Source organism: Bactrocera neohumeralis, chromosome 6 (assembly GCF_024586455.1).
Source record: "Bactrocera neohumeralis isolate Rockhampton chromosome 6, APGP_CSIRO_Bneo_wtdbg2-racon-allhic-juicebox.fasta_v2, whole genome shotgun sequence".
Classification (NCBI taxonomy): Eukaryota; Metazoa; Arthropoda; class Insecta; order Diptera; family Tephritidae; genus Bactrocera; species Bactrocera neohumeralis.
In genome coordinates this window covers 71,455,793-71,477,920 of record NC_065923.1, presented here as the reverse complement: position 1 = coordinate 71,477,920, position 22,128 = coordinate 71,455,793, and the positions used below count along the sequence as shown (strand labels likewise).

The 22,128-nt window shown below is 33.7% G+C and overlaps 2 protein-coding genes across 3 annotated transcripts in view; both read left to right on the top strand.

The window, feature by feature from the left end:
* Positions 1 to 22,128, top strand: part of LOC126761835 (venom dipeptidyl peptidase 4) — a 117,800-nt gene that overhangs the window by 5,164 nt on the left and 90,508 nt on the right. The gene's annotated exons all lie outside the window — the stretch shown is intronic.
* Positions 17,019 to 18,432, top strand: LOC126761849 (dynein axonemal assembly factor 6). Its single transcript, XM_050478272.1, has 3 exons — positions 17,019 to 17,335; positions 17,424 to 17,653; positions 17,836 to 18,432. The coding sequence occupies exons 1-3, from the start codon at positions 17,203 to 17,205 to the stop codon at positions 18,097 to 18,099; spliced, it is 627 nt and encodes a 208-aa protein (XP_050334229.1). The 5' UTR covers positions 17,019 to 17,202; the 3' UTR covers positions 18,100 to 18,432.

Here is a 22,128-nt window from a genome sequence, read left to right as displayed (position 1 = left end):
CCACAAACAGCACATAATAATTTCTAAAGCAAAAATGATTATATTTTCACTTTTGCGCAATTGTTTTAGTAAACTTTATGGCGAGCAGCGCTTTTAAGTGTCCACTTCAGGCGAAACAAGCGCCCAAAGCGATAATAAAAATTAATTGTATAGCAACAACAACAAGATAAGCATGTAAAAACAAAAGCAGTAAACTGAAATTAAAGTTAAGTGAACTAAAGCCGGGGGATTGCGTCAAAACTAGTATAAAAAAGTAAGAATAAAAGTAAAAGAAAAATTGAAAAATTAAATAAAAGCATTAAAAGTAATGACGTTAATAATAAATAGACATAATTATAATAAATGCACAAAAATCACTGTCCGTAACACTTATTTATAATAACCATTTTTTGAACCACTTGATTGTATTTATATTTATATTTAGCATTATTTAAAATTGATTTCATAGTGCGCCGAAAACTTTTCGCACAACGCCAAATTTGCATAACTCAAGTGCTAACCATGTACGAAATATATTTACATGGAATACTACGCGCAACAGAGATTATAAATTAATAAAGTCCAAACTTCTGAAAGTCATAAGAAAAGCGCAGCCACGAAACTCACAAGTTCAGCTGAAAGTTCTTGTAATCGCTTAGGCGCTGAAGCAGTTAATAAAGAGTATTTGATTACCATAATAGTTGGTGCTTAAAATACGTAAGGCTACATGAGTGTAGTTAATTATATTTAGAGGCAGTAATGATTGTCTTTGCGGGATGAACGATGCGGTGTAAAAGAAAATATAAATTTGGAAACGCGCTTAAATAAAGTTGGGAGAAAAGTTGTATGCAGATACTGGAAATAAATATTTTTTGGAAAGTTATTGTTTTTGCTTTAGTTTGTAAGTGTTTTTTTAAACAATTGAATTAAATTTATTTAAGTTTAGTCAATTAAGATTTGAGTTGCTTAAATCTGACTCACTTAATGTGCTTGAATGAAGTATTTTTAAATAAATTGAACTTATTTTATTTAAATTTAGTCAATTAAAATTTGAGTTGTAACAATCTGAGATTCAATACTTTTTTTTTTAATAAACCGAGCTAATTTTACTTAAATGTAGTCAATTAAAATTTTAGTTATATCAGTCTTACTCTATTAAGATTTGAGTTGTATACATTTTTCTTAATTAATGTTATTCAATTAAGCTTTGTTTATTTATTTAAATTGAGTCAACTATGATTTGAGTTGTATAAGTTTTACTCACTTAATGTAATTCAATTAAGTGTTTTGAAATAAATTTAAATAATAGCTAAATTTTTTAATAGCTAAATTGAGAAAATTAGGCGCTAAGTTAATAAAAATACTACATTAAAATTTAAGGTTATACTTTTTTTATTTGGTAAATTGAGCAAATTAGGTGCTAAATTAATGGTATACGCATAATTTATCAATGAAGAGTTATATATTTGACTTCTAATTGAATTTTAATAAAAGTATTATATTGAAAATTTAAGATTATAATTTTTTTATTAGACAAATTGTGAAAATTAGGGGCTAAGTGAATAACACATGCTTAATTGCTCAATTAAGAGTTATATATTTGACTTTTAATTTAATTTTAATAAAAATAATACATTAAAAATTTAGGTTATGATTTTTCATTTGGCAAATTGAGCATATTAGGTGCTGACTGAATGGCATACGCTTAATTGCTCAATTAAGAGTTATATATTTGACTTATTATAAAAATATTATAATAAATATTTTAAATAATTATTTTTTGGGTAAATTGAGCAAATTAGGCAAATAGCATACGCTTAATTGCTCAATTAAAAGATCTAAGTTTGACTTTCATTTAAATTTAATAAAAGTATTATAATAAATTTTTTTAATTATAATTTTTTTATTTGGTAAATTGAGCAAATTAAACGAATGACAATTGCTCTAGAAGAGTTATACTTAAGTTTTTTTAAATTCTATATCATTTTCTTAGTTTTTCTGCGATTTTTTTTTTGATTTTTGTTCGAGTTACTAGCTGTCATCCCTCTAACTTTCTTCTATAGTTTTCAAATTTAACTCGATTTAGTTTAATGAAACTTAATTGAAATCAGCCTATTTATTGTTTTCTTATTTCGTGTGCAATTAATATAATTTTTTGATATTATTTTTCTCATGTCAGTTATTGTCAACGGTACAATTATTTTAAAAGCTTTTCATAACTAATATTTTCCCTAACAATCAGCTGTATCCAATTATATATTCGGAGTGAAAATATTACTTTCTAGTGTTGAATATATCTCATCAAAATCCGCGTCACGTTTTTCAATATTTTCTTTGCCACTATTCATTTGAACAAACGCTACTGATAACAAAATGTCGTTTCATATTTTATGTCAATTTGCTTACTATTGTTGCCCAAGTTATGGTAAATAAGTTTTATTTCACTTCAAACTTTAAGTACAGTGCGTCAAAATAGTCAGCGTTACAAAATGCGGCAAACAAAAAAATTATTTGCATATTAAGCTGTGTATTAAGGCTGGCGAAAAAATCAGGAAAAATTACTGCAATTATTGTTTATTGAGACGAGATATATATAGTGATATACTACACTATACCATACTTATAAACTTGTTTATCAACCTTGATTTAAGCTGTAGCTAATAAATTTCCAAACACTCAGCATATGGAAGCATCCTTACTTACCAACTCCGTTCCTATGATAGTCGGGTCTAAGTAATCGGAACGGCCCCGGTTTTTTTATTGCCAAGGACTGTCAACTCGGCATCATGCCTCGAAATTACTTCCAAAAATGTTTTCTGTCGCTACAACAACATCAATATCATGACCTTCAATGCTGAAAATTCGGTTTGTCATATTTTAAGAAAAATAATATCAAAATTATGTTTTCACTTAGACTATTTTAACTCACGACCTTAAATTTAAACTGATTTTCGAATTTTGGTTTATATTCTTTGCTCATTCTAAGCTTTATAACACACTGTACGCCTTGTTCCTTTTCATAATGTTTCCTTAGTTTGTTTGCTTTTATTTTCGCCTGTTTCCATACTCTCCCTGAAGTTTCCCAACCGTTTTTATTGCCATTTGTATTAGTTTTAATATTTGTTTTGTTATTTATAGTATATTACTTTGTATATATTTAGTTAAGAAAGTTTGTAAATTGGCAACGTACTTTACGCACTCAAAATTTATGTAATCAAAAAGTTTACTTCTCATTGAAATGTGGGCCATTGGAGACACTTACAGTAGACTTTTCAATATGACTAGCAAGAGCGGCATTCAAAATCGTGCAAGAAAGTGCATGTAATAAATAGCTTGAGGCTAAAATTTAACCAGACATTTAAATATTAATGCTTAATTTACTTAATTAATTACATTTGCACCTCAGCCTACATGTAGGCAACGATTTTTTAAAAATAGCACGTTACTTTAAAAGTGATTACATATAATCAGAGTTTCAAATTGTCTCAATGAGATCATTTTTAATATAAACTTCCTTAACTCAAAACTCATTATTCTCAAAATCACAATTCAAAATTAATTACATATGCTCAAAATCTCAAAATTAATAAAACATCATTTTCGCCGTTTTAAAAACGGTTTTTATTTTTGAAAATTAATTATTCTCAAAGTCTCAAAAGTATTGGAAATTTTTGCCGTTTTAAAAATTTTATTTTATTTTTCAAAATTAATAATTCTTAAAATCTCACAATTAATTATTCTTCAAAGATTAAAAAAAATCTCAAAATCTTTCTAAAGGTTTTCGAAACTTTACCGGTCTCCCGCTTTTCATCTCAAAAATAAAGTATGTAATCTACTTTTAGGCTGCTACTACATTTATGGCCACAAACTTTCCCATAGCTTAATAACTCTGCGTAACGACGTAAACCCGACATTATTAAAATATTTGCAGAATTTTTCCGAGTACTTTACGACATTCGCTACATTTTGCCCACGCGCCATACAATGTGAATATAAACAATAAAAGTTGGAAAAAGCCAAAAAGAAAGAAAGAAAAGAAAAGCAGGACAAGCAGCGCCAACACAAGCTGACTGTCATGAATTTTCGATCGCCGTTGGGAAAAGGCGCGTAATTTCGGAGCAGCTCCCAAGTGGCAAAGGAAACGCAGCATACAAAAGTACAGACTTTGTTAAAAAAAAAATCAGAAAAAATAGAACGTCTGTAAATAAAGGTGTACGCGTAGTGAAAAAAATGGTAAAAAACGAGGCATGGCGAACAATTAACTTAACGAAACTGCAAAGTCAAAAAAAAGTAAAATAACTGCGCGCAAACTAAGAATTGATGAGGTGAAAGGTCGAAGAGCGTTCAAAGTGTAAAGAGTCATGCGCTGCTTAACCACAAAAGGGCGTGAGGGACAAAGGCGCCTAGTTGTGTTGTGAAACACTAAGCGATTTGTTTAATTAAAAGTGACTTAAATGACGTGGAAAAATAAAAGGGGACATATTGTTAAAATGTATAAGCGCCTAAAGGTATGCAAAGACATTTAAAAAACACGGGTTGTTGACATTGAATGCAACAAACATATTATAATTTGTTTTGGTGATTATTTATTTCGGTTTTTTATGGGAAAAACAATACTAAATGCCTAAGCATGTAAACGACTAATTGGCAATTCCAGTGAAATTTAGCGGAAAGTTAAAAATTGTGTGCATTTTGAAAAGTACGAGATGAAAATGGGTACGTACTTGAAGGCAAGAATATTAATGCGTAAAGCAATAGAAAACAATAAATAAAAGCGAGAAAAAAAGTTTCGAAATTTTTGGAAAGAACTTCATGTTAATTAAACACAAAATTTTTTTTTTGCATAATTAAAAAAAATTAATTTTCTAAACTCAAATTAAAAAAAAAAAAAATTTCAAACCATTTTTTAAATCTAAAAATAATTTTTTCTTGCAAAAAAAACTTCAGAACTTATTCCAAAAAGAGTTTCAATATTTTAAAAATATGTTGAGAAAAGTTTTTGAAAATTTTAAAAATACCACTTTCATGCGTCTTATTGAAACGCTTTTCGCATAATTATAAAAAAGTTTTCAGAAATTTTCTGCATTCAATATATTATTTTTCAAAAAAAAAGTTTCAAACCATTTTTTATTGAAATTTTTTTAAATTTCAAAACTCATTCAAAAATTTTGATGCCTTAAAAATATGTTGAGAAATTTTTTTGAAAATTTTAAAAAGAACGTGTTGGATTGAAAGTTCTAGTATTTTTTACGAGTAATTTCTTGCAGGCAATCACCTTAATGTATGCTTGAAAATATTTTTGCATAATTGAAAATAAACATTTTTCAAAAAATTTTTAAATTCAATATTTTTTTTCAAAAAGAGTTTCAAACCATTTTTTGAATTGATTTTTTTTCTCAAAAAAGTTCAGAACTTTTTTCAAAAAAAATTTCGATGTTTTAAAAATCTAGTACATATGTATGTATGTTGAGAAATTGAAAAAAAAATTTTTTTGATTGTAAGTTATAGTATTTTTTACGAGTAAGAAGCTTGCGGGCAAGCGTCTTGATGCAGGCTTGGAAAGATTTTTGCATAATTAAAAAAAAAAAAAATTTCACAAATTTCATAACTTATTCCAAAAAAATTTCGATGTTTTGAAAATATGTTGAGAAAATTTTTTTGAAAATTTTAAAAAGACGCGAAGCTGTTGCATTGAAAGCTCAACTATTTTTCACGATCAAGAAACTTGAATTACTTTCAGCATGCGCCTTAATGTATGCTTGAAAAGCCAATATGAAAAAAATATAAAATATTGTTGCATAGCTTTAGGCACTCACACTAAAATGTAGTTCTCTTTCTATTAATATTAAAAATAGTAAGGCTATACACCGCTAGTTGGCAACTCAGTTATCGCTTTCTGAGTCCCGCCTGCAAATAAAATATTCTGTACCCCAAGAATTTCAAGACAAGCGTTCATAGGACTCACCTACCTACTTTATGGTGTAAGTATATCATCTGCATCAGCGTAAATTGTTTAACGCCGTCACGTATGCACTACTTGTGCATGCCGCGTAAGTTCAATACAAACAAACAGACGCAGCAGTGCAGCAGCAATTCAAATTGAGAACCAGTTCCATTCATTGCGTTGACCAATCAGCCATGTCTTGAGCCTGAGTGGCGCCCATAACTGCAGCGCCATTGTTGCTGAGTCCATTGCAGAGGCATGGCGTTTATTTGTAGAATTTTCCTTCATCGCCACTATTTCTGTGCGTCTCTTCTGACTCTGTCTTCTACCTCGTTTTTCTTATAAGCTTCCTCACAGAGAAGAAGAATTGGTTTTTCGTCCGAAATGCGAGACTGCATGTGGCTTATATGCCAAAATAACAATCAAATGGGCGAACTTCTACAAGCATTGGTGTAACTTGGCCTAGTCAGTAAACCGTAGTCGCCGTTACAATGACCTCTCAACTCGCAGTACATGTAGCATCGCTTCGCAAGTCTTCCTTCTTTTCGGCAAGTCCATTTGTAGCATATGATTTGTGTTGCCTCTTTAACGCGCCGCATAAAACTTTCATACTTTGGCGGCGCAAAAGTTTCAAAAAGCATTTAGAAGTTTGTACATATACACATACATACATTTATATGTACATGCACACACATACATATATTTGGTCTTAAATACAATAGTATAACGCTTAGAATTGTGCTTTGTTATTTGCCTGCCGGCTCTGCCTCTCAACAAGGTTGTCTTGTACGCGCTGCTGCCTTCCGGCCTTTGCCGCTGGCAGTCTGTCTCCTTCCACCGCTGCTGAAGTGTCAGTACGTTTTCACTTATTACTTAACAACTTTCACGCTGTGTCCTTGCATGCCTTCTTGCATGTTGACCTTCTTTTTACTGTGCTGCATGTGTTGGGTTCTTTATAATGGGTGAGCGTGTCGGTTTGTCTCTCTCATTTTTTGTTGTTTTGGTTAATTAGGTAATTATGATGGCAATAATTAGGGTCATAAATTACAAGTTTACTCGCTAAGCGCTTAAGTCGAAGCAAACGGAAGTAAATTTTTTCCGAGATTTTAATATTAAAAGGGTTCATGAGTTGAAGCCAGGAATATTAATATCTAAAGCAATAGAAAACAATAAATAAAGGCGACATTTGGAAAACAAAAAAAGTTTTGAAATTTTTGGAAAGTAATAAAAACAATTTTTTTTTTTTGATAATCAAAAAAATATTTCAAACATTTTTTCAAAAAAAGTTTCAAAACATTTGGTAAATCTCATTTGTTTTTCCAAAAAAAAATTCAAAATTTATTCCAAAAATCTTAATATTTTTTTTTTATATTTTCGATTGATTAAAAAAATCAAAAACACAAGGTTACAGAACTTTTTTTGGTAAAAAAAAATTTTTTTCAAAGAAAGTTTGAAAAGTCAATATTTTTTAAAGTAAATTATTTGTTCCAAAAAAAAAATTTTCAAAACATTTTGTAAATGAATTTTTTTTTCAAAAAGATTTCAAAACTTATTCCAAAAAAAATTCAAGGATTTTAAAATATTTGTAGACAATTTTTTGTGTGAAATAAATTTTTTTTGGATTATTTAACTAAAAAATTAAAGAAAAATTTTTAGAAAGAAAAAATATATACATATGTACATATGTATGTATGTACGTACATACATACATACATACATACAACATATTTGGAGACTTTTTTCAATAGAAAAGTTTCGAAACAGTTACTTAAGTAAATTTATTTTTCAATAAAGTTTCGAAATATTTCAGAAATCAAAAAATTTTCAATCAAATTTCAAACAATTTTCAGAAATTAAAAAAAAATTTTAATCAAAAATATTTTTAATCAATTTTATGTGTAAATGTTATTTTTTTTAGTCTACATTATTTTTTTCAAAAAATTTTCAAAATTTGTTTTGCGAAAAATTGTTGTAATGTCTTTTTGGACTTTAAAGTAAATTAAAAAAATGGTTCAGAATAAAAATAGATGAAAGAAATTAAGAAATGTTTCAGAAATTTTTTTTATCTACTTTAAAAAAATGTTTTCTCTACGCCATTTTTAGATTCGCTCACGCTCAAGCCAATGGGGAGTTTTATTGGGGAGAGAGACTCACCCTATATATGTAAATTAGGATTGCTACAACCCTTTCGTACTTGAACAACTGGTAGGTGTAAACACCTACTGCATTAGTACTCACAATCAATATATGTATGTATGTATGTTCCTTAAATTTAGTTCCGAAAGCAAAAACTATATATTTCCTCCCCTTCTTACTAAAACTTCAGAAAGCTAGAGAAGCCTTAAACCAGCCGTCTTATTTTTCAGGCACGCAATTTTGTGCCTTAATTTGTTTACACTGCTCCTTTTTTGTTTATTTTTTATATTTTGTTTTAGCATTTTTATTGCCACGCTTATTTCGCATTGTTGACACTCGAAGAAAGTGAAGCTATGTACATATATGGTGTGGAAGTAAGTAAATATTGTTGGTTTTATTGTTGTCGCTACGGCTGCATATTTGTGTTACAATTTACATGAAATTGCGAAATTTATTCCTTCGCAATTTTATTGCTTCGCTGTTGCTGCTTGTCATTTAAGTGCCGTGTTGCAACATAACAATACGCAGAAATTTCAGCTAGATGTGGCTTACAAAGGAGCGCAGTAACAACAAATTGTTGGCAATTTAATAGATGTAAGAAATTACGCATTTCAGCTTGGTGTGAAATGTCTCTGAAGCGGGAACATGCATTTAAAGCTGGTTGCTTACTTGCATTCCTTGATTGATCCTATTTGATAGTGCTGTGGAAGAAGAGAATTTCTGGCAGGAAAACTAAAAGAAAATTCGAAGGCAAAGATGTGAAGAATATCTGAGAGAATTACATGAATGAACATCGCTTTAAAAAACAAAACTAAAAAATTCCAAAAATTTTGTGGAAAAAACTAATTTAACTTTTTTAAAGAAAAAAAATTTCGAAATTTCAAACTTCTTCCAAAATTTTTTTGGAAATCATTTTCCAAAAAATTTTCAAAATTTTTCCAAAATTTTAATTTCAAAATCATTTTCCAAAAAAAAAATAATAAATGAATTTAACTTGTGAAATATTTTTGAAAATTAAAATATAATATTGAAAATTTTTTAAATTTTTTTCCAAAAACAAAGTTTCTATTTCAGAAATTGTTTTCACGCTTTTTCTTTTAAAAAATGATTTCCAAAAAACTTGTTTTCAAATTTCGAAAAATTTTTGGCAACTGATTTCGAAAAAAAATCGAAATTTTCAAAATTTTTCCAAGACTTTATTTCAAAATCATTTGCCATAATTTTTTCTATATTTTTCCAATTTTTTTTTTCGAAATCATTTTTCAAAAAAATTATAAATGAGAAGTATTTCTGAAATATTTTAGAAACTCTGTTTAAAAAAAAAATTTTAAATTTTTCCAAAATTATATTTTCAAAATCATTTTCCAAAAAACTTTTTTGTCAACAAAAAAAAAATATATAAACGAAAATAGGTTCTGAAATATTTCAGTAAAAAAATGCTTTTTTTTTGAAAAAAAAAAGTTCTTGTGAGCAATTTTTGTAAGTGTGAAGAGTATTATAACTTCGGTGCAGCCAGTTACAATTCCATGCCACGTTGTACTGACCCTACCTGCACCACTCGAAAAGAAATAGTATTTAAAACACACTCATGCTGTAAATTCTAACTTAATTTAAGACAGTATAACGGTGTACGCCATGTCCATGCTTGCAGAGCAGGCAGCGGGTACGCGCTGGTTGAATGTGTGCCGCAGATATTTAACAAAGGACTAACGTATTCATATGCAGTTATTTACAACTGCACACATATACACACAAGCAAGCAGCCACTCACACGAGTCACGTACTATATGGCAACTGCTTGTCGAGCATGTGCGACCGCATTTAAAGCCCTGTTTGCACATTTACACCTGTGTTAGGATTACTATTAAAGCAACTAATGTATGTAAAGCATATTTATGTAGTCGCAGAAGTGTGTGTGCCTTGCTTAAAAGCACTTGTATGCGCGCGTTTGCCTTCCACTACACTTGGAGCGCTTGCCTGTAACACCACACTGCTCTCCCTCCACGCCTCCTGCTCACCTAACCTGTGCTGCATTGTAAAATACTTGCGTAATTTATTTCATTACGCGCCCAATTACAACGTAGCTGCCGCCGGAGCAATAAAGCTGCTGCTGCGCGCGCAAGTGGCAACGCTGTCTAACGTCTTAGTTTTATTACATTCACCGTTAGTTGTTGGCAGCGTGGCAAAAGCGCTTACTAGCATGAGTTTGCTGTTTTGTTGTTGGTGTTTTTTTTTCTTTCTCGGTCCAGTTTTTTTCTCACTTTATGATAATTACTTTGTTTATGGACGCGCTTATGCGTTTTGCACCTTTCGCTTCACACACAGTTCTTATCAACATTTATTAGATTTATTTCAGACGCAACAACAACAAACAATGCATATCAGCACTTTTTCATTTAAGCACACTTTATTGCGACCATTAAGTGTGTGCTCTCCAACTATTATAAATATAAATTCCTTAAACGTACTTTTGGAACCACTTTTGATTACATTAATGGGGCGGTTGCGCGTTTATGGGGACTATTAGGGTAAAAGTTTGACACTCGCCGAAAATATCGGCACTCGGTTATGTCTAGTATAAATTTAGGTACTTATTTAATCGCTTTCATAGTGAACGACTTCAAAAATAATAATAATTATAAATATTTCTGAAATTTTCTTCTCATATCAAGAGATTTTGAAGACTGAACCTTCTGGTTAGTAAATAGTTTCAGTTACGGTTTTTACGGAATACATACTAGCCCTTAAAATAACATAGTTTCCTTGTCTCTTTCTCTAAATTTTATCAAACTTTTTATTACTTACATAACACGGCGATAAATCTTCATATTATCTTTCTCCTGCTCATATCAATCTCACTACTGTTTCGCTTTGGAAGAGTAATTTCATATATTTACTTATATTTTTCATGGTGTGCGACTCTGCTAACATTGATCAGTTTGTCTTGTTCAGTAAGGTTTGTGACTCTGCTAAAATCAATAATTTGTTTGTATTTTGATTTTATATTATTTTGTCTCCACCTTCTTTATATCCCCCTTCCTATAATTATTTTATTAACTCCGTACTGTTTCGCTGCGACGAGGTCCTTTCTCATATTTTTTTGTCTTATTATGGTGTGTGACTCTACTATCATTGATCAGTTCATCCTGGAGATCTACCACGAGATCAAGAGATTTAATCACTACTAATTAAAGAACATTAAATTGTGTAAATAGTAGTACTAGTAGTAGTTCCTTAGGTTTTGAGATATCGTTATGAAATTTTGCTTATGTTCTATCCTCTCCAATAAACAGCTCTTTTCTCGGAACGGAAGAAATGGGAACATTATAGCTTATAGCGGCCATGCAAAGTGAACGACCGAATCAAGTCCTTGTACGGAAAGCTTTTTTATTTAAGGAGATAACTTCAAGAAATATATTATTATATATGTATATACTTACAAACATGTAAAGAAACTGTGGTAACCCAAAACATGCATAGCCCTTTTTGCCAGTCAAATGAACCAGACTAAAGAAAATTAGTGCACTTACCGCATTTGATCTAACTACACTTCATTAGCGCTAGTTTATCAGCTGCTTGAGACAGTTTATTGTTTGAATTACAATAGTAGTGTTAGCTGATAAGATTACTCTACGTATTTGAGAGTAATCTTTTCAGCCATATCGCATTTCTGTGCACGTGATCTCAATAAATATCAAGGGCTTTGGCAAGGTGGAGTAATAAATCGAATCAATTATAGCCTATATATACTTATCTGAAACAAAATTATACATAATTGGTCGAGCAATAAACAGCCAGTTGGAAATCATAAATTCTAATCTTATTTCCACAAACAGTTTGCTTAGTTAATGCCAGTGATAAACTAAAATTTATGCGCATGTCTTAACTTGTTTGTGGAAATATAGACATATGAGCGGTTTATTGACGCGATTGATACTGATATTTTATATAAAGAATAGAAAAAAGCGAGGAGAATGTTAAAACTTTAAATCGAAAAATACTTAAGACAAATATTTTGGGTAATAAATATGGTAGCACTAACCAATTATTGATTACCTCTTCGCTTACCAGCGACTTAAACGAGTACTTTCTTATTTTAGCGCACGAGAAACATTTGTGTGAGAAAAAATCAGGAAAAACGTTAACTGCGGCTGCGTCGAGGCCATGATACCCTTCACAGGCACATTTCTTACAACGTCAGGGGTATAAAAAGATTCTCATTGTTCAGTTTGTATGGCAGCTATATGCTATAGTAGTTCGATCTACACAATATACTCGGAGATTGTAGCGTTGTTTTAGAGAAAAGTTTATGCAAAATTTCGTGAGGTTATTTTGTCAAATAAAGAAGTTCTCCATACAAGAACTTGATTTCAATCGTTCAATTTATATGACAGCTATATGCTATAGTGGGCCGATCTGAACAATTTCTTATGAGATTGTGGCATTGCCTTCGACAATATTCTGTACAAAATTTCGTTAGGATATCTTGTCAAATAAAGTTAGTTAGTATGGCTGCTATATGCTATAGTCGTTCGATACTGACGATTTCAACAAATAAGCAGCTTATTGGAGAAAAAAATAGAGCGCACAATTTCAACACGATATCTCAAAAACTGAGAGACTAGCTCACGTATATTCAGACGGAAAGGTATGGCTAAATTGACTCAGTTCGTCACGACGCACTTAATATACTCCGCTCAGGCCACAAATATCGTACCAAAACTCTTTCTAACTAGTCAATAGTCATATAATTTCCATATAATAACCTAAAACAACATATATTTCTGTAATATTGAAGCGCCAACAAACATTCTGTGAACATGCCCAGCTTGACTTGAAATACTTGTTCAAATTTCTTAACAATTTTTATTGTACAACACACTTTTACCTAAGCAATCCGCTTACGATTCTGACAATTTTCGCATAAAACAAGCATAACATTGTCTTTTCATACGCTTTTTTGCATTTGACATTATGTGTTGCTCTCTCCAGCTTGGACACACTTTGTATGCAAGACAAGACGGTGTTGCCTGTGCAAGCTGCATGCTCAACATCTTTGCCCCAAAAATGCAGGGCAATTGTAGGCATATAAATAGCGTTGTGGCAGGCATGCAAGCAAAAACAAATAAACTTTTACTTTCTGCTGAGAAACATTTGCCAAATATGTCAGCTAATGTTTTGGGGCGAATTGGAAAACAAATTTTTTTGTAACAACATATGACAAGTATTTGTTACAGTTAGTTAAGCGGATTTCTAGTTGACATCATTTTAATAAAATATTTACACAAATTCTAGCATTTTATTGTATTAAAATTATTTGTAATTATTATATCAAAATAATTGCTTCTGTAGTGTGGCAAACACATATAAAGTTAGCCTCTCATTTGACAACAACTTATTCCCAGATATTTTTAAATTACTCAAACCCAGCACAGTGCCGCTTTATTTACTTCGTAAAACTATAAAAAATATTTAAAAAAAAAATACAAAAAGTGTAAAAAAGCAATATTCTTGATTAAAATGCATGTAGTAAAGCATTACAACAACAACTTTAGTAAAAGTTTGCCAGCAAAGTATTAATTTCTGATATTGCCCAAACACGGAGGCAGCAAAAAGCAGGCGCAATAGCCTACACAGTGTCTGACAAAAGTATGCTGATGACAACAAATTAGAAAAAATCGACAAAAGCGACAAAAGTGAAAATATTTGGCACAAGGTTCTCGGTGTTGCTGCCTGCAACAAAGTACAAGTAGCTGGTATTACAACAAAAACAAATATACAAAGAAAAAAATTAAAAAAAAAACCGTAAACGCCTAGTTGCAAGCAGCAGACATACATATATCTCCAGCTACAGCGCCTAAAAGCAGACTTCGTTTGCAAAAGACTGCAAAAGGCCTTCATGCAGACTTGCTTATATCATAGTAACTAAAACATTTTTTCACTTTATTGTAATTGTTGTACTTGTACACAAGAGCACCCAAGAACCCTGAATAGTGTATAAGGCTTTACGAAAATTATTTCCACACACATTTTGTTGCATTCTCCCTTATTGTCTGCCATTGTTTTGGCCTCAACGCAAGCCAGCACATTTTCACTTCACACAATTGCTCGTTGACCGCTTAGATAATCCATGGTGAATTGCAACGTGTTAGCTAGATAAAGTTATAAATTATACATTTAATAGTATGTAGTTGGCTTCGACGCTATGGCTAGTTTTGAAGAGAAGTGGGTATGTGCACACACTTTATTGTTCACTTAGCTAATTGTTTGTAAACAATAACAGTAGAAGTGACCAACGGCGGGTTTAGGTGAAATTGATAGTTATTTGTTGAATTTTGCTAGAATTGCTATTTTATCGGTGCATTGAATTTTAGGTGACTTGGTTTAAGAATCGACTGACTTCGTATATTTTATGCCGTAAAATCAATTCATACACTTAAGGTCTAGGGTCTGAACATAATATTTTGGATAGTTGGGTATATTAAAGTCACTATGCTCGGTTAGTTCAAGTATCGACTGACTGTATATATTTCCCACCGAAAAATAACTTCTATCACTTAAGCCTAAGTCAGAACATCATTTTTGGGGAAGTTAGTAGGAGTGCTGCCACTTACGGCTCAATACAACCTGGATACACTATCGTAGGACTTTTCTGATCTTGTTATTAAGTCTCTCAATGAAACTACCTTCATCCATTATGCTTTTTCGGTCAACCATTCAAGGTTTGGACACAATCGTATGAACTCTTTGATCTTGCTATTTCGTCTCTCAATGAAACTACTTATATCCATTATGCTTTTTGTGGTCAACCATTCAAAGTTTAGTGCCTGATGGGTTCCAAATATTCTGCGAGTGGTTTGTGTCCGAACTGAGCATTCACAGAGAAACTGATAAAACCAGAGAAAGTAGAAAATTCTCTTCTAGCTTGCAGCTGTGGCAAATATTGCTAATGTTCACCAAAGAGTCAGTGCCCCGTTTTAAGTGTGGTTATGCTGTAAATAGCATTCCTGAACCTATGTAATACGTCCTTAGCTTTAATATTATCATACTATTCGTGAAACTATGTAATAAGACCTTATCTTTAGTTTTATCATACTTGAGCCATATCTGCTTCATTATCTTGCGTTTACTTTTTGATTTCCACCTGCACTCAGCGATTCTTTTAAAGTTAATATGAAAATCTCTTTTGATCATTCCCCGGGCACGGTATTAACTCCGTATCAGTTTCATCTAAGGACGCTCCTAGTTTGGCCAAATTGGCTGTTGCTGGGAACCCAAATTACGAACAAGTGCAGTTGACCCGCCAGTCAGCTTAAAGCCTTCCTTCAAATGTTGACTGCGCTAATAATAATCAGTAATCGACAAGACCAGCAATGGTGCTTGACGTTCTGTGTATATGATAACTCCCTGTGTTTTCCCGTAGATATTCAATAGAGCAACACATATGTACCTTCTCTATGCTTACTACTTCCGCTTGAAAGATGCTGGCTGAATTTGGTAGTCAGTAAGAGAGAGAGAGATTCGGAGGATACGACCGCCCCTATTTCATAGTCCATTTTAGTCCTGTCGGTATAAATTGATGTTGTATCATCTTCTATCTACTAAGCCTCTACTCCATTCACGTCTGGAGGCTATCCTCACCCGGTAGTGGCTATCGAAATCTAACCTTGTGAGAATATAGTCTGATATATTTAAGTTTAGCTTGTTCAGGAGAGGGAGAGAATGAGTTCTAATTCCACGCAATAATAACGCATTGTTGCAAATATGGTCTCTCCTCCTCGATATATTTACAAATTATGAAATTGCAAAAATCTATACTCTCAAAGTTGACCTCGAAAAAGTAAATATATCAAGTTTTATTTCAAGAACTAGCTCTTTAATTATGTATTTTGAACTGAACAATCGGAAATCGGTGACTTGGTGAACATTTCTCGAGACCTCCTCTGAATTTGAATCCAATTATTGAGGTAAAATTTCAAAGTTCATCTAAGGAACTTTGCTTTATCTGTTTTGAATCCGATCCGCATATCCGAAAGTTCTATAATCTTAAAGTCGTTCTCCGAAAAGTAGATTTATCAAGTTACTTTCTCAAGAACTAGCACTTTAATTATATATTGGGTACCGAACCATCAGAAATCGACTTTGCGACGAATATTTCTCGAGACACCCTTTGCTTTGAACACAACTTTTGTGGTATTACTTGGAGTGCGTTTGAAGAAAATGTGACTTTATATACATTGGTAGGTAGTTAAAATGTTCTAGGGAATATATTTCTATCCAGAAACATCTCTATCCTAAGGAACGTTGCGTTATATATCAAATATATATCGAGAACAGCTTTGAGGCCGATCCCAATTTTACTCCTTGAAGTTCCTCAAAAGAAAATATTACTTTATATGTATTTCTATACAGAAAGATCGGGCATAGCGAAAAGAAATCTTAAGTTTTCACAAACGTTGCATTCTGGCCTTCTAAGATGTGTCTGGATCCGTTAGATAGTATGTTTTTATAATTTCAGACCGATTGTCGGAGAATGCAAAATAGTTATCTTCAAAATTTTTATAAAATTCAAATGAACCGATGAGATTTTGTGGTTTGTACGCTGGTGGAATTTTACCGGATTTTCGAAAATCGTTCGATGCTAAAAACGTTGGACCAAAAATGGAAAAATCAACAAGAACATAACAGCTTCTAGTTTCCAGACAAAGTCTTTAAAATGGAAAAGAGTCTCTGATTAACAATAATCCTTCCACTGTCGAGCTCCAGAAGATTATACGCACCAACCAAAAAAGAAATTACGGTCCATAAACTTACTAGTTTTAGGCTAACTCTTACCCCCTTAAGAATATAAAAAAAGTTTGCCTACCACATTTGAAAGTTAGTCTCAACCACCACCTTATCCACATCGGTAAACACCACATTGCAACAAATTTCCGACAACGCTACCATAGCAACCATGCAACTTGTTGTTTGATCAATATCTTCGAACTGCCAAACTGAATATCGAACGCAAACAACAGTTCACTTAATTAGAAAACTCATCAAAGAAGCAAGAAAAACCGAACGTACAAAAAGATTTTTAAACAAAAAACCAGAAGCCAAAGAAAAAAGCTTTGCTGAGAAATCACAACACAAAACTAGAAATGTCGATTTTCGAAAATCCTGAAAGCATACGCATGCTGCGCGATTTGCTCACACCCCCCGAGGAGCGAGACAATTCGGACACCGACGACGATGAGCCGGTTGCCGGTAACAGCAAGCAGTGCAACAATTTCAGTAAGTGCGTCGACTAAATGTGCAAAAACCGCACGGAAAATAACGTAAACGCCACAAAATTTCCAAATGACTTGACATTTTTTTGTAGCGCCCGCACATTTTGGCAGCAGCAACGGCAACGGCAATGCAGGTGGCAGCAAACAAAAACAAGCGCAACAAGGAGGGCAAACACCCGAACGCAGCGCGTTGCCAACAAGCATCGAAGAATGGCAAAAGCAGCAGGAGCAGGAGGACAATGAGATTTTAGAGACGCGCCGGCGACCCGAGTACAGCATGACCTATCGGCAAGCAGTGGGCACGGAGGACCTCTATCTGCAGGTAGTCGCCATAAAAGCAATAATATGTTGCACATACGAGCTGCAGTGTTTGAACAGCATACATTTTTTTTCTCTCGACCGCTTACCTAGTTCCATTTTTTCATGTCTTCTCTGCTATGTGCCACGTATGTGTGTATTTAAACCCCGTTGTTTTTTTACCGTTTGCCGCCTCGCTGGTCACAGATGGGCAATCGCACTAATGCCACGGCCAGTTGTGAGGATTTGTTGCTGGAGATACTGCTGCCGGACGAGACGACACCGGCGGATAAAATGGATTTGTCAATTACCGAAGATGAAGTGGATTTGGCGACGCCAATTTATCGCCTCAAATTGCCACTGCCGCACAAGGTGAACGTGGACCGTTGCCGGGCCAAATATGTGGCTGAGCTGCGCAAACTCTGTCTGACGTTGCGACTGCAACGTGAATTCGATTATGTGAACTTTTAGAAAGGCCAAGCGCTAAGCTGCTCAACGCTCGATAGTCGCTGCACTAAAACAACAACAACAGCTACAATAACAACAACAACACTGACTAAATGTAAAGTAAAACTAGCAGTGCACTGCAGTGGATTTGTTCTTCGCTCTATTTTGTATGCAATAAATTTTATTGAGCAGCTAATAAAGGTGTGCATGTGTGTGTGTGTGTGTGTGTGTTGATGCTTTGTTGTTGCACCAGCTGTGTGGGTTAAATGAGTGCATGTGCGGCGCTGTAGGAGATTATGTCATGCAAATGCGATTTGCGCTTAAGTTGGCTGCGGCATTTTGGTGCTTTGCAGTTGCGGTTAAGTCACTGCTAAGCGACCTTGCGGTTCGCGTTATAAATATAAGCGACTAGTAAACTAAGTCCTAGGAAAAAACATTTGCAGTAATGGAGGGAAACTTAAAACTGCGCTTTCGGTTTATATGCCATGCTATAAAACGGAAGCTCAGTCGTGTGGGTCGATGCGGAGAAAGATGCTGAGCGATTTACTGAATTTTTTGAATCAAGAGTAGTTTCGAAAATAAATTGAAGTAACGAGATCATAAAACGAAGGATCACAAAATGCAAGCTTAGTTGGAGCAATTCGGAGTGTTGCCAGATTTTTGAAACGAAAAGTTACTATTTTCGTTACTTGTTTCCGCTTCTGCTTATGCTCTGGAAAAAAGACAAAGCAGAATTCTGTTCAATTCAATTTCAATGCTATTTTCGAATATAATACTCTTTGGCTTTCGAGTTGTAGAAAGCAAAAAAAACGAAAAATGTGAGTATTTAGTTTAGCACAGGGTGGTACAAAATTCGCATAAGATAAGATAGATCCGAATTTCAAATAGAATAGAATTTCGAATCGAGATACAGGGGGCCTATTCTGTAACTCGATTCGAATATCAATTTACTCGATATCGGATTTTTTATATTCTGTAATTCGATTTTCGGATTTTCAAGCCAATTTTCGAGTTGTGGAAAGCAAAAACGAATATTCCACGTATTTTTTCTGGCACAGGGTGGTACAACTTTCGCATAATGATAAAGTAGATCCGAATTTCGAATAGAATACATTTTCGAATCGAGTTACAGAATAGGCCCCCAGAATATGGCTCCAGGGGCTCTAAATATTATTTATCAGCCGAATGTGTGGGACCTTCATTTCCATAGACCCTTCCTGGGTGCAAAATAAAATATAATTAAGTAAGTTTAGATAAGGTAGATTAGGTGTCATCAGATTTAAAAGTAAAAAGCTACATCAAGTGCTAATTGAGCACGATAGGGCTGCACTCCTACCTACCTACAACTAGAGGTGTGTGTTAAAACTATAGGTGAGGGAAACCCTCTCAAATTCAGCGTAAAAAATATCAGAAGTTTATAATATGTACAGTGATTGCCATATAAATACCTTTAGTTGTTAGCGTTTGAAGGCCCACCTTGCCTTTAAGGCTTCCTGAAACTGCATATAACTGACTCTAATCGGTCTCAGACGTTGCATCTACCCTTTAAAGACGGTGAATAAACAAATATGACATTAAAATCAGTAAAGACTCTAGGGTTTATCTTCGATATCCGTCCAATACACATACAAGTGAGGTATGAGGCAATGCTTAGCCAGCCAGCCGGCTCATGATTTTAGATCATTGGTGTCAGACTCGGCATTAGTACGAACGTAGTATCATATTCGAATCTTCCTACTAAACTCGTGCTAAGCTGGCAATGCGACCGAGAAAAGTAGATTCATGAGGAATTAAACGCAATGTTTTCATTACCCGGTAGAGAGGAATGGACCAATGATAATGTGAACTACAGTTCCAATAGGAAAATCTACATATTCACCGACGGATCAAAGGGTGAAACTGGAATAGAAGCGGACTGCTTCTGTTGTAATCCATATTCAGAAGGTAGCTTCGAAATAAATGACTACCCGTCAGTCTTTCGGTTCGAAACTTTTGGTATAACAGAATGTCCAAGCGGATTTCTGCTGTAACCATTAAATTCCATAAATCTTCAAGTAGACAGCCAAGCGGATTTTTAGACTAGCAAGTTAGTAAACCTGCTGGTGAACAACCAAGTGTTAATTAGGGCTCTCCGTAGTGTCAACACTAAGTCTCATTTCGTTAACTTATGCAAGTAGTCAATAACTTGACTCTCAGTAAGTAACTCAGTTACTATCATCTGGGTACCCAGTCATATAGGGATAGAAGGAAACGAAAAGGCATACGAGTCGGCACGCTTGGTGGCAGCTAGAAACACAATTCCGCTTCTTAAGACCATTCAGCTCCTAGAAGGGCTTGAAGCAATGGACTCTAGTGGTACAACACAAGTATTGGAACATTAGCTACACAGGACTTGCCACAACACAAAATTACTTTGTGGTGGTGTTGATGGTGGACTAAAAGCTTCAACTTTTTGACAAAAAAGAACTTTGTAATATTATAGGGGTCATTAGATAGCACCTACCCTTAAGAACTTCTTTTTTTGGCAAAACGGAACTTGGTAATATTAACGAGGTCATTACAGAGTACCCACCCTTAAGATCCCACCTTCATAAAATGAGGAAAGTGAATTCGGTGAAATGTAGAGCATGCGGAAGACACTCAAATGTCGCTAAAGATGCTAAGAATCGTAAAAGAGTCTTTAAATCGGAAAGAAAACATCTCTAAAGCTGCTAAAGAGTCTCTAAAGACGTCAAATATAGAGTAATGACTCACTTTATTTGAGAATATATATAAAGTTACGAGTACACACAGATTCGACGTAATACAGTTGCATGAGTTAATATATAAGAAACAGTTATATCGTTTTACCACAGCTTATTTATATATTATACCACCCAAATTGACCATAAGGAAGACATAACCCTTACCATTACGAATTACTTAAGCGGCATATGTGACAAGACTGACTCAGGAAACTGAAACAGGAAACAACACCAAATGGCGACATAACATGAAGACATAAACACGCAAAATTTAGAGGAGAAGGAGGTCACACTTGAAAATAGAAAAGCGAAAGCGGCCAAAATTAACAACAGAAACAAAAACTTGTGGCTAAAGTATAAATAAAGCTATTTATATGCGCTCATGCTGCTATTACCCACCTGTAGCTGTATAATATCTTTAAATCGAGTGCCAGGCCATAAGTTGTTAGTATGTTTTTAGGCGTTTAACGCGTTTTTTACGGCATGGGGTAGCACTCAGCCTTACAAGCGCACAGATTAACTTGTTAATAAACAAACAGTTTGCGCGACTTGAATATTATTTTGAGCATACCTACAGACGAAAGCAAATTATGCACGCTTTCATTACCGCACAGTAGCAACTACGCTACGGTATTTAATTTTAGCGCGTTTGTTGACTTTTTGCTGTGCCACAGCGTTGCCTATACGCCACTATATGCAGGTAGTTGGGGGTAATAAGCGCGAATTTTACGACCGCAGTTGTTGGTAATATATTTTTTTGAGTTAAAATTGTTGTTATTTCAACAAAGTGAGATGGGAAGCATACATTTAGGCGCACATATGGAAATTTGTGCCTTTTAATAAACATTACAGGGGCCGCACTAACTAACACATGCTGGTATGCATGTGCCTCCATGTAAATGAGCACACACGCGCTAGCTCGTAAAAATGCCTGTATGCTGCGCCTGCTCTTATGCTATGCAAATTACATTTATGTCGAGTGCTCTGCCATAACTTCACTGTCGGAGTCCTTGCCGCGCGTAGTCTTTCGCTTTTACGTTGGCGAAGCATACTTTACATGCATACATATGCATTTGAATATTTAGTGGCAAATTTTGACTAGCAAGCTGTTGAGACATCGCGTGTGGTTTCAGCAAAATATACAAATGAAAAAAAAATATATATATGAAAAATGCAGCAAATGCATATAAATAAGCGCGAAATATAGTGTAGAAAGATGTCGAGCTTATTTTTATTTATTTTGCTTAAATATTATTTTCGTCAACGCAGCGTTTTTGCGCATTTTTAGCGCAAATTATAAGCTAACTGC

Coding starts and splice junctions, on each gene's coding strand:
- LOC126761849 (XM_050478272.1), top strand. CDS start 17,203: ATGTCGATTTTCGAAAATCCTGAAAGCATACGCATGCTGCGCGATTTG. Junction 17,336..17,423: donor CAAGCAGTGCAACAATTTCA/GTAAGTGCGTCG, acceptor ATTTTTTTGTAG/CGCCCGCACATTTTGGCAGC. Junction 17,654..17,835: donor CGGAGGACCTCTATCTGCAG/GTAGTCGCCATA, acceptor CGCTGGTCACAG/ATGGGCAATCGCACTAATGC.